General features: G+C 43.2%; 1 protein-coding gene across 4 annotated transcripts in view; it reads left to right on the top strand.

Moving 5' to 3' along the window:
* The window catches only part of Adcy2 (adenylate cyclase 2), a 361,240-nt gene that overhangs the window by 2,779 nt on the left and 339,989 nt on the right, over nt 1-18,472 (top strand). For all 4 annotated transcript variants that reach the window (XM_021235581.2, XM_040757723.1, XM_040757724.1 and 1 more), the window contains exon 2: nt 13,265-13,462. In XM_021235581.2, coding sequence (XP_021091240.2) covers nt 13,265-13,462 — 198 coding nt within the window. The remainder of the gene's footprint in view (nt 1-13,264; nt 13,463-18,472) is intronic.

The following is an 18,472-nucleotide window of genomic DNA, read 5'->3' as shown; positions in this document are numbered from 1 at the left end:
TGGAGATGCATTCCAGTCTCAGACTTGGGGGAGATTCACTCTGGGGGATGGAAGAGCCTGCCACTGCAGCTTTGGGACTGCCACTTCTCTGCCTTGGAGCACTCTCTGGAATTGCTGAGCTCTCATGCAATTCAACAGTGCAAGAGAGCTGGTTTTTCCTGCCTAAAATCTTGGATGGTTTCCTTCACTGCCTTGCATCTGCCTGGTTTTGATTCTCTCATGAGGTCTTACAGTAACAAATGGGTGGCAGGCTTTTTAAACACAGTTCCTATCTCCTAGTGTGTTTGGGTCACAAAATAATGCCAGGACAACCCAACTACGTAGAAATCTCTTTGCTATTTGTTGTTGTCTTTAAATAAATTGGCTTTGAATTTACATTCAAAAGGATAAAGGGGTATAGGGATATAACTCAGTGGGCAGAGGGCTGGCCTAGCATGGAAGCCCTGGGTTCCATCCTCAGCATCATATACTGTTATCATAAAGCTTGAGGGGGAACCTTGGCGGATTCCAATGCAGGCGACAGTGACCCTGACCAAGGTGGAAGGACAAACACGCCAGGCAGACAGGGTTTAGAGAGAAGTTTTATAAGAAAGTCGAGGGGAAAGGAAAGAGAAAAGAGGTAAAGAGATACAGAGACAGAAAGAGGACAGAAGAGAAGAGGGAGACAGGAAAATCCTGTCTGCCCCAGGGGAACAGCAGGAAAGAGAAGAGTCGAAAAAAGAGCTTAAGTGTACCTAGTCCTTTCTTTTAAAGGGGTCCTCTGCACCTGGGCTGACCAGGGCACTGCCTGAGTGCATTCTTCCAGGTGACAGGAGCAGGCCAGCATAATGCCTGAATCCTTACACATACAACCATGGTGGGTAGTGTTACATTCCTAGAATCCGGCACAGAAGAAGGGAGGAGGGTATTAGGAAACGCAAGGTAGTCTAGTCTGAGCTACATGTAACCGTGCTTCGTGGTATGAATGAAAATAAATAAAAAGGGAAGGTGGTAACTTGTGCTTTGATTCAGTATTATCCTGGTTGATGCTGTGAACATTTTATATCACCTAGTTTCAGTCTATGGCCAGCCTATGGTTCTGCCACAGTGACCACAATGCTAAATGGATCTTTGCTATGTTGTCAGGATTCTGCCAATAATAAAGGCTAACTTGAAACTTACCAGTCTTGTATAAAAATAATTGATTGTTCTCAATCTAAAAGTCTAAAAATAAGACAAACGTGATGCTTGCTAAGAAGTATCTTAAGATGACTTAAATAAGAGCAATTGTTGGGAAGGTTTGCATTTCTGCTTTCTATTGATAAGGTGAACACTTTTTTTCTTTGCTTGCTGTGGAAATTTCCAATAAAAAATGATTTATGACTTTTTGGCATCGGTTCTCCGAGTGTCTACCAAGTGCCTCATGGATGGTTGTCAGGGCGACCCTGAAAGAGAAAACTTAGAACTAATGACAGCAAACTAAGTTGTAAATATTATCATGTCGCTTTGATTCCTAGAACTGGCACTCATTACTGAATGCATGAAAACCCTCCTTTCAGAACAAAATCTTCTCATTTATTATGTCTGACATCTGCCAGCTTTTCTCAAAAATTGCCTTCATTGTTAGGAAAGGTTGACATAAATTTTATTTGTAAAAATCCCAGGTGCCTCTGACCATGTTTGTTTTGACTAAAATTTATGATTAGGACAAGTCAGCATTTGAATGGAAAAGTTAATTCCCATAAATTTAAAGTAGACATTTCAATAAAGTAGGTTTTGTAAGAATATGTGCTTTTATTAACTATAAATATCCAGTATGTGCACTGAGCATGTGGCCCACCCACTTTTACAGTGACACGGTGAGCTATCCTTTAGAAGCAGCGGTGTAAGTTCTTTTCACCACACATTAATTGTCCATCACCAGGTCCCCCCTACCCTAGGGCAAATATATCAGACAATTTCTTTTTATCTATCTACTGCAAAGAACTTTCATCTTTCAGAACAAACAGGTGCAAGCATTTGTAGAGGGAATGTGTCTTCATGGGTCCAGGTATTTGTAGAGGGAATGTGTCTTGATGGATCCAAGCATTTGTAGAGGGAACGTGTCTTCATGGGTCCAGGTTTTCAGCACCTGCCATTGGTAATTGATGATCACTCACTTTTGAGAAGGGCTGGAATCTGGGATGACAGACAGACATGTCCAGCCTCTCTAAAGAACAGTGGAGTCTGGGATGACAGACAGACGTATGCCACCTCTCTAAAGAACAGGGGTGCTTTTTGTAGTTCTAGAATTATAGGGGTTGAAGGGAGCAGAGCGTTTTCCTAAGAGCCGTCTTTGCAGGCATTTCTGTGCACAGAGCAATGTTTTCTTCGCAGGTGTTTGTAATTTGTGGCCAGCCAGCTACTAAGTCATTTCAGATACATTTTACCTGTAGTCTATACAGAGGCCAAGGAAAAACTCTAATTTTGTGTAGGGATGGTGGTTGTAATATAAAGAACAATCCAGGTACAAATTGAAATTGGAGGCATTCCATGGATATCACCTTCTCTGTTTAAAAAAAAAAGAGACAGTAGAGAACTAGGCTTTGTCGTAACATGCCTACAATCTCAGTGCTTAAGAGGTGTTTGCAGGAGGATTGGAGCCCAAGGTCGAAAGTTTGGAGCCAGCCAGAGTTACATAAGTAGACGTCTAGGAAATATGGGGGAAAATCAGCAATTGTGTAAAATGAGCATTTATCTGTCTTGGAATTTTGATTTTCTTCCTTTCTGTGATCTGAAATCTGTGATATTAAGTAGATTGTTTACCACATGTCTTGGTTCCCTTGTTTGTCAAGTGAAATTGGTCCTGCCTCAGAAGGATATGATCCAAATGGCCAAGAAGCATTGTCATTGTCCTGTTAGCTACCTAGTAGTAGAATTGAGAGAAACTCATTCATCATATGACCAAACTGATTTGAGTGCTACGGTAAACTAGGTTAATTTCTTCTAGGTCATGTAGTTACAGAGATTGGGCCGTATCCCAAGGTGCTTGGCTTTCCCCAAATGCTGTTGTGGGAGACTATCCCCAACTTTCACAGTTCCCTGATGGAAATCCCTCCTGCTGTGAACATCCTCAGGACTTACCTCTGTAATGGTTGCATCTTATCCCCCTCTTTCTGTGGTGAAGGGTGACAGACCTGCTTCTTCATAACTTGTTCATTGAGTTGGTGGCATCTATCATTTTCAGTATATGAACTCCTCCTAGGATTTGCCCCACTGAGCAGAGAATCCACCCATGGTATTCCTGTTGTCTGAGGAGGTCCTGAAAGCAAAATGGACCATGTTAGCCATTCCTTTGAACTGCAGTTTCTTCATAGAGTCTATTGAAAAACAGCAATAGTTAGAGCTGAGATATTGTACAGTTCATAGTGTTGGGTGGTGGGTCTCATGACAGTAATATGTTTGATCTGTAATTGTTTTTGGCAGGTGTTCAGGCAGAATCTGCTGTAATCTACTACTCTATTACCAGGTTGTTGTCATTGAGGTAGTCACTTAACTTGCCTTGTTTCTTACCTCTCTGGATACTTCCTGACTACCTGCTGAGGCTGCCACTGTGTTGACATCATCACCAGTGGTGCACCCCAAGTGTCTCATGTCCACACATTGAAGCCATCCCTTCAGTTACTCTTTACTTCTGGGGGTAGCTGGTTATTCTGGGCTCCTCAACTAAGGCCGCTAGTTTAACAGTGGTTCCCGGTCCTCCAGAATATATGTTTGTATTCAAGTTCCTAGAGAGTCCAGCCCTTGCGGAACACCCCATTGTTACTGATTTCTGCTTCTGGTACTTGGAATGCTCGTGGTGAATTTTATAAAACGGTTTGACCCTTGCATTGCTGGGGAAGTTCAGACAGCTCTATCTATAGCATGTTTTCTCTCAATTCATTGTGAGCTCTGTCAAAGAGGGAGCCACTGTCCTCTGTGTCTGACACAGAGCTGACCAGGCAGCAGCCTCCTCGTAGCTGTAGCTGTGTTTCCCACCTGTGGCCACTGGTGGAAAGTATGGTGTGGCTGATCTGCCTGCATCCAGTCCTCAGTGTTAGCAGATAGCCCTTTTGAGTTAAAACATTTCTTCTTTCCTCAATTACTTCCACAAACGAAAATGAATAGCAGACACATATGAATGGAAATTGATGGTGAATTAAGTACGATAAATCCCGTGAGTAGTTAGGACAAGATGAGACATATAATATACCTAAAACATGTACGTCCTCGTTGTTATTGTTTTTGTGCCACAGAAGGATCTCCTTGTCAAGGGCTTGTGTCCACAGATGTATTTTAGGGTGAAAAACAAAATGAATACTGGAATTTTTAATTTCTGGTTGTGGAAGACCAGGGATGTATTTCCATTTATTTGATGAATGTGCATATAACTGATTTATTTTCTTTAAAGAAACAAGTGTGGCTAGCTTAATTACAAGTCACATTGTGACACAAGTTTAACATTCCCCAACACAGAAATTCTTACCATTCATATTATCTTCTATACTTCTCAGTGCTTGCCTTTGAGTGATTTTAAATAAAATTACCAAGAGTAATAAAGGAATGTTTACCCTGTGATCACATGGTATTAGACTAAGAAATATGCACACATACCTGGTTTGCAAATCCCAGGTGCTCTTGGGAGAGGGAAAAGAGTTACTGAGTCATTTTGTATATTTGTTTCCTTTGACAAAATTAGTCTTGTGCTAAATCAATGCCTTCTTTGTGTGTGGACACAACAAAAGCACAGAAGGCGACCAGGAGGCCAGGAGAAGGACTACTTGGGTGCAGCCTTATTGGCAGTGTTACAGATTATTTCTTTTGTGCCTCTCTACCTCCCTACTCTGTTTTTTATTTTTTTAAGTTTTACTTTGGTCTACACTTTGTCTCTAGAACCCAGGATCTAGTGAGAGTAGTAGACACAGAAACAGATGTCAACGTGGAAAACTACCATGAGCAGACTGGGCATCTGTGTCTTAGAGTCACCCAGAACTCTAGGGTGAACCGTGCTGAAGGGGTAAGGAGAAGCAAGGCGAAAGGGAGAGGAAGAAGGGGCAAGGATGCACACACACACACACACACACACACACACACACACACGGGGGGGGGGGTGAGGGGAGGGAGGAGGGAAGCGAGGGAGGGAGGGAGTGAGAGAGGGAGGAAGGGAGGGGGAGATCAGAGTCATGATCATTAGAGAAGTCCTTAGACAAACTGCATTTCAACCCAATCAAAAACAGCTACTGATTTAAATCACCACGGGCATTGAAATATATGGAGTCAATACTGTCGTACAGTAGAAACATGCAGGAAATCAGACGCAAAGTTCCTTTGTTTGGTTGGTTTTGAAATGTTTCTTTCCTTTGAAATGAAAGAAAATTTTAGGCTAGTTTGTTAGTAGAACCAATGAAAGCTACAAGCACCACAAATTCACTGATACAATCGGTTGAGTGCATGAAGCAGATGCTGAGATGCCAACATAGCTCAAACAGAGGATGAACCCCACAATTAATCTGTGCCGGTGACAGACTGCAGTTAATACAGACATAACAACCATGCACTTTGGAACTGGGAGAGAGGTGCGGAGCGGGATTAATCATTCGATTAGCTTGATTAATCTTCCCTTCCCGAACACAATCCTCCTTGATTTACATCTGGATTACTTGCTTACTCATATGAAAATAAACAGCCACTAATCCAGGATGGGCTACATCTGCCCAGTGACTTATTGCTGTGTGTGCTCCATCTCCTTCCCTGTCTCCCTCCAAGTGGAAGCTTCACTTTGAACTGTGTTTGTCTTTTTAAAACTTCCATGTTTGTTCACTTTGACACACACACACACACACCACACACACACACACACAGACACACACACACATCACACATACACAGACAGTCACCAGTTTAAAGATACATCAATGAAAGATTTTTCAACTTAGCGGTAGTGTGAAAACGATATCTGCTTGGTAGGATCTGCACTTGCAGCTTTGTATAAGACTTAGACTGATGAAGTGCACTGCTCTCTTGCAATGCCGGGCAGCGGTAGCATAGCACACCTCCCTCCTTGTTACCATGAAGGGAAGCCTCTCAGGCTTCAGAAGCCACAGTGCTGGGCCTAAGCTAAGCTGCTCACTGGCCTAGGTATTTTCATTTATGGCGAGCTTCTTGGGGGTGGAACCGCATCTGAAGCCAAGAAGCAGAATCTGTGTATGTACACCTTAAGATGGAGATCCACTAGCACACTGCCCTGTTGGTAGCAAATCAACTTTTCCTGATGAACTTAGTTAATCTTCACACACCTCCATGTATTAAAATCCTGCATGTGGGTGTTTTGTTCTACACCCGTCCTCCTGCACCTCTGGTTAAAGTTACTGGCTCTCATCTCACCATTGGTTTTAGTTGCCAACTTGGCCCAATTTTGAATCGCCTGGGAAGCCTGTCTCCATGAAGGAATGTGTCTATATCAGGCTGGCCGGTGGGCATGTCTATGTGGGGTCGTCCTGATTGCTTTAACAGAGGAGAACATACCCAGTCCACGCTGGGCAGCGCTGTTCCCTGAGTTCGGGCCCTGGACCATGAACTTTCAGAGAAAGGCTGAGGGTCAGAAAGTACACATGTATCCACTGTCTCTCTACTCTTGAGCGCTTGTGGAATGACCGGATATCTCACAGCTGTGATGGATAGCTTGGCATTTTGAGCCAAATAGACCCTTTCTCCTTTAAGTTACATTTTGCCCAGGGTATCTTATCATAGCAATGGAAAAGAAATGATAACAGTTGGTTAAAGTAGCTTGTTTTAGGCATCATTGGTTTAAATTACTTATCCTAATTAATTGATAGTTAATTTTGAGGCAGGATCTTGTGTATCCCACACTGGCTTCAAAATTGGTATGTATTGAACTTAAGCCAATCCTCTTGCCTGTCCCTCACAGGTGTTGGTATTGCAAGTGTGTACCATCAAGGAAGGGAATTTGTGCACCAAGTTTCACAACAGAGCCCTAACAGAGGCACTCTGGAATGATTGAAAGTTCTAATTGCTGATATAGATGACTCCCCCCAAGAAAAATTCCTTTAATCGATAGCATCAAACTCAGATTCTAATGTATTTTAGTAAAAGATATTAATGCGCCAAAGGAAAGATGGGAAGTCATTTACTTCTCTTGGTCTGGATATCTGTAGGTTGTAAAGACATATTGTTGACTCTTTAGCAACCACCTCATATACAGAAAACAGACGCACTGATACCACCCACCCACCACTGAACCAAGAGAAAAATTCAATTGAAAGAATTTACTAGTGTCGTACTCTTTAAAAAATATGTGGTGTGTGTGTGGCCTGCATGTATGTCTTAAACCATGTGTGTTTGTCTGGTGCCTCCAGAGATCAGAAGAGGGTGCTGGATTCCTTGGAACTGGAGTTACAGATTATTGTGAGCCCCCATGTGTGTGATGGGAATTGAACCCAGTTACCGTGGAAGAGAAACCAGTGCCCTTAGCCTGAACCATCCCTCCATCTCCCCGGCCCCATACTTTTAGTTGTCCCTTATCTATGACTTACCGTTATTCACTCATTTTCAACAAAAGCATGTATGACAGCTAACACTTTGCAGTACTGGGCATCTTAGATTGCATGGTGGCTCTGTCACTCCTAGTGGGTATTTATTTTCTTCTCAGGTCTTGTAGCAGACTAACAACTGTTTCTCAAAAGGAGAGTAATTTTTGTCAGGTCTTAAGAATTGCCCTTACAGCACCAGCTTGGATTGTCCAGGAAATCTGTGAAGATTAGGTGGCTGTTTGCCTAAGGGCAGCCAGGACTGGGAGACCAAGAGGTGAAGACAGGTTGGTGGGAATTTCTTGGTTCCTGCCCTTTGCAGCCAACATCTGCCCAGCTGCTGGCCACCAGCAGCCACAGCTGGAGACAAATAAAGAACCCTCAATGAAATAAATGGGAAGACCAGCACCCACCATTCATGGACACTGTCCACCCACAGGCACTTTGCCTGAAGATGGTTGGTGAGGGTTCACTTGATAGAATTGTGCCTCCCAGATTCCCCTTCAGTTTAGCTCAAGGAACCATAGGATTGCAGAGATCTGGGAAATGGGATTCCCAGCAACAGCAAATCCACACTGTCCACACCTCAAACAATCCCAGGTTTAGGACTTTTCAGTCACCCTCCACCAGTGTTGTTACTGCTTGCCATGCAACTGATACAATTTCATTATTCTTTCAAAATTCAGTTCATGTTTTCTCTTCAATCTAAGGGCGTTTTACTGTTAACTTGCACTTATGAGGTGAGTTTTAATGTGATTTATATGTGCTCTTCTATAACTTTCTAATTTGCATTACATGATCAAAGAACCTGAGTTTGTAGGCTAACCAGAAAGTTTTTATACTTTTCTGTAAGTTGCCTGATACATAATGACTTTGTATGTACCAGTGATCGAACCCAGGGCACTGTGCAAGTTAGGCAATTGTCTACTATTAAACTATATTCCCTGTCCAGTGCAGGATTGTTTTAAATGCCCATGTTCACGGGAAAAGAATATTGTCCTCCCTTGATCTTCTTATCAAGTCACGCCTTCTGCTTCTGTCTGCTGCTTATGTGGCTTGCTTTTGCCTTTGTCTTGTTTGCTTGCCCTGATGGTAGCTCGAGGGAGGTGCTTGAGCCTTCTGTTCTGAGGAGACTCAATTGCTTTTCTCTCTACATACATTGTTGCCTTCTACACTTTGAGGGTTATTAGCTCTAGGCATGTTTAAGACGGTCACAATGGCATATTTGTTTTATATTCTTCATTAAAATATAACTCTATAGATAGTAGTGGAATTGGTTTTTTCCCTATTACATATGCATATGACAACTGGTGTCTCCAGACACACCGGTATCAAATGGAGAGCCTAGCTAAGTGGGAGTTTTCACTCCCCCCCCATGAGCACTGTAACTCAGGGTGCTGCAGTGTTATACTGACACCCAGAGCCACGAGTCAGCAGCAGGGTGCAGTGAAGAAGGTGCCTGAGCCGCTCAACCTCTTACTCTGCAGGACACAGTGGAAATGCATTTTTGCTTTCAGGCTGACTTCAGAGTGCTTCAGGGGAGTATTTGTAATAGAAAAGCATTACTTTGCATTATGGAATCTGTTACCATCTCAGTGGAAACTAGTACTTTTAACAGAAAAAGAAAGGACAGGTGCACATGGAAAAATAAAGACAATAGATAAACCGCTGCTTTGCTGAGTGGCCTTGAAGAGACAAGGGGGTTGTCATGTAATAAATAAAAGTGTTAGGTGTTTAACAGTCCTAGCAATTAGAATCTATGCAAAATTACCAGAAAATACACCAAAAATGAAGTACAAATTTTTCAAAGAGCGTGATAGGAACCCCTTATCATTATAGTAGATAACACCTTGTGGAAAGTTTCCTTTGTGGAAGGCATTTTAGTACATCCCATTTCCTGTGCTCTCTCTCTCTCCCTCTCTCTCTCTCTCTCTCTCTCTCTCTCCCTCCCTCTCTCTCTCTCTCTCTCTCTCTCTCCCCTCCCTTTTCTTCTCCCTTAAAAGACATTTTAGTACTGCTAAAGGCATTTAATTTAGTACATTTTATTTAGAGTGTATAGTAACTTTTTTTTTCACCAAAGGAGGAGGAGATAGCAAAAATAAAGATAATTTAGGTAGACAATGCTTCGATATTTTTGTTTTCTTCTTAGAAGTGACTGGCCATTCCTGTTGTGGAGTTTTATAATTCCATCTTGCTTAACACATAGCCATGGGGGTAACTCTGTGGCGTGCTTGTCATCCTTTGGGGATGGTGTGGGAAAAGAGAGCCGTGTAATTTCTGTCTGAGGGAATTCCTTGACTTCATTTACTTAGCCTTAAGAAAAATGCATGATGCGCCCAGAGAGACCTGGGGAAGAATGCAGTCTACAAGCTTTTACAGACTCTAATGAATGCTTGCCTCTGTTTTCCTTGACACAGTATAAAAGGTTCTATTTTGTGGAGAAGTCTCCGTTAAACCTCACTCGGAGCTAGACTTAATCAGCAGATGTAGCATAAGTGGACGGCTGTCCTCTTCCTGTTTTTCAGTGGGTCCAGGCTTGGCCAAATGTCAGGTCCCCAACCTCATGAGCAGCAGCTGACTGTCCTGTCCTGCTGGCCATGTGGGGCCTCGGCTGTCTACCAGGCAGGTCTCACGGTGTGATGTTGTTGCTGCTCTTTTAGTGTACATAATGTTCCTGAAAATGTCACCCATCTAGTGAGTAAGAGTGTACCCAACCACCAAGATCCCACTGTGTCTCAGGGGCCTGCCTCCATAAAAATATATTCAAAATGACAGTGTGCACTTAGTTGTAATCACTAACTCTTAAACCTTGAGAGAGAGTGTATGTGTGTGATATGATATATACATACATACACACATACACATATACATATGCACGACCTCTGTATGATACTCCTCCACCCAAGACTAGGAGATCATGGCAGAAGAGGAGGCAGAGAAATCGTAAGAATAATAGACAGTAGACGATTCCAAAGAAATGATGTTTTTCTGACACATTGGCGTAGTCACACACATAAATTAGCAACAGTCTTGAAGGCATGCACATGGCCGGCATGGGCTCAGGTCAGATAAAATTCTAGCATGAAGAGGAGAGGTGGGCACAAAGTCCTACTCTTAGCTAAAGAGCTCTTTGGCAGCTGATAGCTTCTGGGAGAGGAAGACTCAGCTTTCTTTATGGGTGTGGCCCTTGGAGGGTTGACCTCCCTCCAGTGAAGGCCACATATCCAGTAGTATGTGTCCAGAATAAACTGTACTTGATGGAGAAAAAAAACAACAAGACTGGATACAGAGTTGGGTAGGGATGGAAGGGGGGAAAGGCACTGACAGGAATTGGGGTGGGTCTGAGTATGAACAACATGCATTGCACAAAATTCTCAAAGAACTAGTGAAAATGAGAGGGACATGCCTTTTTTGTAATTTTAAAAGAAATTAAAATATTTTGTGGAGAGCTCAAGGATTGTGCAAACAGCCAGCCACTTGGCCACTGTGACTAATGGGAATGCCACTGAGAGAAAGTTCTGCTGTGATCAGACACTACAGACAAGCAATAAAAAACCAGCGAACAGAGAACTGGTACTTAAACTAAAAAAAAAGTAGCATAGTATTATAGTCAAGTAAGATAGCAGAACTTAGTCATCTTTGCAGAGGACACCCAGAAGCCATTGGGAAAGCTCCTGCGGACCCCTCTTCTGGCCTCTCTGTCTTCTAGTTCCTACAGCCCCTGGTTTTGGCTTTGCAGTTCTGCATGTAAAGTTGAATACTGCCTCTTCACTGAATTAACAAATGAAAACTTGCTCTGGAAAAAAAAGCCTTCAGGCCATTGTGTGGTTAATTGTTTGTCACCAGCTCAGTTAAGTTCATTGCGAGAGGGTTAATATGAAGTTAGCTAGCTTTCATGGTCCCATGTGTGAAGCAATCATAATCCCCAGGAGGTTCCTTCAGATGTCATGCTGCCAGGTCCTGGGCCTGTTGGCTTAGAATCTCTAAAGGCTGGGCTCTTGTAGGCTAGAACTTGCTCGTTCCCCTTTGCAAGGACTGCCATGGTGTCTGAGGGTACGAGCAATAACTTAGAGGCTTGGTTGTGGGTGAAGGGATCAGTGGAGCGAGAGAGCGTCTCACGACTTTGCTAGTTTCTGTCTGTTCTTGAGACACTGGTTCTTCTGGCTTGTGTGAAGACATGGCTTTTAAACTTCTGTTTGCTGCAGGGAGGGGGCTGAGCCCCCAGGGCAGTGGGTTCTTGGGCTGGTGTCCTGCTCTGTGTTCTCTAGGGTCCTTCTCTGAGCCCCACTTTCTCAGTTTTGGGGTGGCACTGGCATGAGGTGCCGATTAGGACTCCTGTAAGAATCGAAGACATTAAAATTTATCAGAGTGCTAAACATGGAGACGCCACTGAATACTGTGTACTTCTCTTGTTACTGTTGCTCTTTTCCTACACAGACCATTTAACACATATAATTGGGAGCCCAGGAATGAAGTCAGCTGAAGGGCACGTAGGTCTCCGTTCTGCTTGGGCTCCATGCAGGTTCTGGCTTCTCTGTTCTGCTCTGTGGTTAGTTGCCTGGGATTTAGATGCAACCATCTCCAGTATGACAATGCTAACCGGAGAGCAAGACTGTGTGCCCCAGATCACTGTAGGCAGAAAACCTTTCTTTACTGCTCCTCTTACGTTCTTAAAACTTCCCCAGAGTCCTTAAAGTCCTGGCTATGTGGAGAACTTCCATTTCCTGTGTTAGCAATTGTAGACATTTGGGAGAGGATTAAAAACATTTGTGCTATGTTCTACCCCCTAGTGAGTGTCATCTATAGCATGGCATCCAGTTTGTGGTATGTAATCTCAATCCTTTCTGATGTAATGGAAGGGAATATGGTGTCTTTGGTAGAATGCTGATCTTGTATACAATTGAAATAAGTCTCTCTCTCTCTCTCTCTCTCTCTCTGTGTGTGTGTGTGTGAGAGAGAGAGAGAGAGAGAATGTATATGTGTGTGTGTAAAGGAATAGAAACAAAGTAAGTACTAATATACAAAAATGAATTTAGAGAGTGGCACCATAAGACGCTAATAATAAATGAATGCCCATTTCCTTTTCCCTTAGTGGCACCAGAGAGTTGGAGGGAGTAACAGCAGCCATGGGCACTCTCTCTCATTCTTCCCGTCCTTGGACTTCTATGTTTAGCACTCTCTGTTCCTTCACCATTAACCTGTGATCCCTTTAGAACAATAATTGGCATGAATTAAAATAAAAGCTAATCATTGTAGACATGGAAGTAGCTCAAACGTGTTTCTTTTTTTAAAAAACAAAACAAAACATTCCAAATCCATTTGGTGGTTTAATTTCCTGAGACCATGGTATTTATGATCCTCTAATTCAGGCAGTGAAGTTGATGGCCTTAATTTCTCCTGGCGTTAATGGGTTCTTGCATTCATTCGCTTTTCTTGAAGTCATTTCTGTATAAAAATCTATTTCTCCATTTTTTTCTGGGAAAATGTAGACGGCTATTCTGTCTGGTTTGAGTAGCCGGTATTATATGATCTATTTTGAAAACCATGGTTATTCAATATAAAACTTGGAATGTTTTGAAACTTTAAGCTGTTCTACTTTTGAAATGATTTTCAGACCCACACAGTTTGGCATTGATTGCTGTTGGTGATGTTTCCTCCTAAGTCATTGTCACTCTGTTTCTTAACTGCAGATTCTCCCTGCTTTCTGTGTCCCTCCCTAGGAAGCGGAAGACCATGTGGCATTTTTAATAACAGTTCCCACTGCCCTGGCAATTTTCTTCGCCATATTCATCCTTGTCTGCATCGAATCTGTGTTCAAGAAGCTGCTCCGTGTGTTCTCGATGGTGATTTGGATATGTCTGGTTGCCATGGGATACCTGTTCATGTGCTTTGGAGGTACCGTGTCTGCCTGGGACCAGGTAAGGGATCAGTGCGCTTTTGTGGATTCCATCTGTGTGCTTACATTCAAGCCTTACTTGGTTATGTAGACTTCGTCTTAGACTCTGAAAGGAAGGCATGACTGAGAAAGAAGGTTTAAAAATATGTTTATCTTTTAATTGACAAATTATAATGTGACACTTTGATGTATATGTGATTTGTAAGGTGATGAAGCCAAGGAAATTAACATATCAAACAGCTGTCTAAATTATCCTTTATGAAATGAGAATGTTTAAAATTAACTCTTAACAGCCTTTTTTGACATAGGGTCTCACACCAGGGCAGTGGTGGTGCACAACTTTAATCCCAACACTCAGGAGGCAGAGGTAGTAGGATCTCTGTGAGTTCGAGACCAGCCTGGTCTACAAAAGTTCGTTTCAGGACAGGCTTCAAAGCTACACAGAGAAACCCTGCCTGGAACCCACCCCCCCCAAAAAAAAACCAAACCAAAACAAAAAAGACCTAGGGTCTCACTTATGTGGCATGGCTGGCCTAGAACTCGCTACCACATGGACCAGGGTAGCCTCACATCCATCGATCCCTCTGCCTTTGACTCCCGAGTTTTGGGATGAAAGGCACGCACCACCATACCTGGCTCTTTTTAGCAGTTTTGAAATATCTATTGTTATCGACGGAAGTCAGCATACTGAGCAATAAATCACCAAATCTCATTCTTTTCTGTCCAGTTGAAAGTGAAAAAAGCCAGACACAGAGAAAAAAAGTCCTTTGAAATATCTGTTGTAGAGGCACTCGGTAGCTGAGGTCATACAGTGCCTGTTGGAATTCATCAATCCTGCTGGCAGTGGGGCTGGGCTGGTCCCTGGCCCTTTGTTTGGATAGTGGAGCCGCTGCTTGGTGTAGTCTGGAGTTTAGTGCCATCACTTTAGTGTGCTCTGACTGTCCGAGGCTGGTCACCACACGAAGTCCTTCTCTGTTACACCGACTTTCTATGTAAAGCAGACACCACTGACACCGCTTTCCTGTGGCCAACATGATCACACCCGGTGAGTAAGCCGGCTTCCTGTTCCCGCTGCAAACTAACACCTGTTTTGCTCTGGCTAGGGCTCTAGACTTAGAATCTGCCCCTATCTGGGTGATGGCATGTCTTAACGGTATGGTCCAGCCAGTGATGCTGCTCAGTGCTTCTGCCTTGGGAGTGGATGTAGCTGTCTGCTGGCTTGGTCTGATGATGTCATGGAGGGGAAAGGTGTAGGTTGAGGATAGTTGGGCAAGATGCTGGCTTAGTTTTCATAAATCAAACCCCAGAGGTGAGAGATTCAACAGCCCAGAGGCCTCTCACAGGGATTGGAAGAGAAGGATCTAGAAACAGAACAAAGGGAAGTTTTGGGGCTAATGAGAATAGAGAGGAAGATGTGCAGCAGAGGCTGATGGAGACCAGACATCAAGGTGGGAATGGATGAAATACGTACATTGGAGAGAGTATTCTTATTGTGCCTATTACAGGTCCCTGGCTGAGCCCCAAGACAAGCATTCTAGGGACCTGCCAGTCTAGGCTTATGTGAGCACCACCAAACTGTCACTGTCCTGGGTGACACCTTCTGCCATAGGTGTAAGGCGCAGCAGAGTGAATTCAGGTTTATCTCACTCTAAAATGACACTGTCATGGTGGACACAGGAAACAATGGGTGACATCACCTCCTCTTCATTGCTTCCCCTCCAGCTACGTAGAGAGCTTGGTCTGCACCCCTATGCCCTCGCCGGCAACCTCCCTTTCTGCCCGCATTCTGCTTACCTGAGACCAGGTGCACCAGACCACCCCTGCCTTAATGCTAGCCCACAGCTAGCATCGGCTTGGGCAGTCAAAGGCACTTCGCTGCTAGATGGTGTGAGCCAGGATGGTGTGAGCCTGGCTGCGGTACTTTTTAGGTTAGTGGGGCCACTGCATAGGACATGTCCTCTCTGGAAGGCTGAGGCCCCTTCCTCGCTCACAGTCTTACATTTCTGAATCAGTTTGTCATAGTCAATGGAAAATCCAGTTGGTGTCTGGCGTTATAGTTCATTAAACTGTTGACATTCTGCTTTGCGTGAGATTTAAAGCTGAAGACTCTAAGGGGGAGGGGAAACATTAAATTTAAAAAAAAGAAAAACAAGAGATTTTCCGTAGATCCTTCCCTGTTGGATATGAAGTGTCTCTTAAAAAGTCTGAAGTGCTTTTATAGCTTTTCAAGACATTTTCTTCTTTATAAAATGAGCATTTTTTTTTGTTGTTTTACAACTGGAATTTTAAAATTACTTTTTTCCCTGCCCATTTTGGCACGCCTATTTTTGTTGTCCTTGCTCAGCTCATAATGTACATGCAGTTAACATTATACAGACTGATTACATTACATTTAGGAATAAATCGCACACACATATGTAACAGCAGTTCACGAAAAAAGAGGCCATGAATTTGAAAAAGAGCTATGGGTGTCAGTTGACAGATAGCCTTCTGGAGAACAGGTCGAGTTTGTCATTTCTAGTTTCTAAGAGGTGTCACTGATACTGTGCAACCCTCAGCTCTGCCATACTCACACTATACTCTTCTGTGGACAAAGCCACGGTAAACAAAGCACTTTAAGGAATTAGTCTACCCTAAGAACCTAGCTCACTTTCTAGAAGCTAAAGGTAATGAGCATCAGTCTCTGCCAAGGAGACTGTAGAGCAAGTATTGAAAGCCTTGGGGCTACAGGTATTCCAAGAGTCAGTCCCCCTGATGAAGTTTCATGAAGGCTGACAGATGATGTCAAGATGAACCCTCCATACCATGAGGTAGACCTTGACAGGCAAGAACTCATATAAGACAGAAGCCTAAAACTGTGGTATGGGCTGGGTCACTCTTCCTCTGTGAGTTCTTGGAACCCCTTATCCAGCTCTTCCAGCTTTTGCTGTGACCATCACCTCTGGGCATCCCTCATCTCTGTCTGTGTCTTCACTCGGTGTTCTCGCAGTGTGTCGCCAGATGCCTCTAGCTGTACTATAAGGACTGATCAAGAACCCCTGAATCTGGGTGTCAGTGAGGAGGCCTAGGGAATCTATTGAGACTTGGGCAGCAGATCAGTACCCATCCCAAGTATACACATGGACTTTGGACTCCCATAGAACAATGTGAGGTGCACTCTCACCCTGAACTCTTGGGGAAGGGTCTAGGCCCTGCCCTATATGAAATGACAGACTATGGACACCCCCATGGAGGGCCTCACCCTCCCTGGGGGAATGAGGGGATAATGGGGGGGTTGGGGGGAGGGCACGGGAGGAGGGGAGGGAATGGGAGAGGGACCTGGAACTGACTTGTGAAGCAACCTCGTTTCTAATCTAAATTTAAACTGGAAAAAAAAAAAGAACAGCAGTCACACTGGAGTTGGACCCCTTAAGTGACCTCATCTTCATTCAAAGATACCTATGTCATTAAAAACAGGGTATGACTGGTTCTAAACAGCTGTATTTGCCTTTGCAGTCTGGTTCTAAATAGTTTTATTCACTCGTACCAGGATTTAGGCACTGAACAATCTTTTGGGCTGCAGTATTCAGTCCTTGGCAGGTTTTGTTTCTGTAGAGTACATGTTGCCCACAGGGCAGCCCTTCCCTCCTGTGTCTCATCGCTCTGTTGCTTCCTCTCCTGTCGTAGACTTGAGAACTCTTCTGTTATCATCCTTCCCTTCAGACTGCAGACTCACTGGAGAAGGGAATCTCTGTCTGTTGAGTATTAGAGATGTTCTCATGTGTAGCTATATAGTGAAGTAATCCACATCGTCAGACAAGGAGACAATGACCTGCTTACTTAAATGGCTATAGAGATGTGGGGGACATTCTCTTTAGCATTTATATCTCACATGGAATTGGCTTATGTTCCAGGAACACTGGGTTCATCCTTCTTGCCTGATACTCTCAAAAACAGCAAAAAAAAAAAAAACCCAAAACAAAAGAGTTATCTTCAGTTTTCCCTGTGAAGCCTAGATTTATTTTTTTTTTAAATGAAGGATGGAATTATAAATGTTTTTCATGGTCTCTAAGACATCCTTTTTTATTGAGCTATATGTTTTTCCCCACTCATCCGCCCTACTTCACTCTCCTTTTCTACCCTTCCCGCTGTCCCGCATGCTCCAAATTTACTCAGGAGATCTTGTCTTTTTACCTTCCTAGGCGAATCCATGTATGTCTCTCTTAGGGTTCTCTTTTTTACCTAGGTTCTCTGGGGTTGTGGCCTGTAGGCTGATTGTGCTTTGCTTTTTTGTCTAATATCCATTTATGAATGAGTGTATATTATATTTGTCTTTCTGGATCTGGGTTGCCTAACTCAGGATGGCATTCTCTAGTTCCAGCCATTTGCCTGCAGATTTCAAGAAGTCATCGGTTTTTCCACTGAGTAGTACTCCATTGGGTAAATGTACCACATTTTCATTATCCATTCTTTGGTTGAGGGACATCTAGGTTGTTTCCAGGTTCTGACTATTATGAATAATGCTGCTATGAACATGGTTGAGGAAATGTCCTCATGGTGTGAGTGTGCACCCTTTGGATATATGCCCAAAAGTGGTAATACTGGGTCTTAAGGTAGATTGATTTCCAATTTTCTAATAATCAACTATACTGATTTCCAAAGTGGCTGTACAAGTTTGCACTCCTAACAGCAATGGAGTAGTGTCCCCTACTCCACATTCTCTCCAGCATAAACTGTTATCAAAGATTTTGATCTTGGTCATTCTGACAGGTGTAATATGGTATTTCAGAGTTGTTTTGATTTGCATTTCTCTGATAACTAAGGATTTTGAACATTTCCTTAAGTGTCTTCTGCCATTTGAGATTGTTCTGTTAAGAGTTCTCTGTTTACTTCTGTACCCCACTTTTTATAGAATTATATGGTCTTTTGATGTAGAGCTTCTTGAGTTATTGTATATTTTGGAGATCATTTCTTTGTCAGATATGGTTTTGGTTGTGGGCTTCAGCGGACGCTGTAACGATACGCGGCACACAATTACTGAAAGTAAAGCTAA

Source organism: Mesocricetus auratus, unplaced genomic scaffold, assembly GCF_017639785.1.
Source record: "Mesocricetus auratus isolate SY011 unplaced genomic scaffold, BCM_Maur_2.0 Super-Scaffold_100015, whole genome shotgun sequence".
NCBI lineage: Eukaryota > Metazoa > Chordata > Mammalia > Rodentia > Cricetidae > Mesocricetus > Mesocricetus auratus.
The sequence above is the reverse complement of the archived record's forward strand: the minus strand, read 5'-3'. Positions and strand labels throughout refer to the sequence as shown.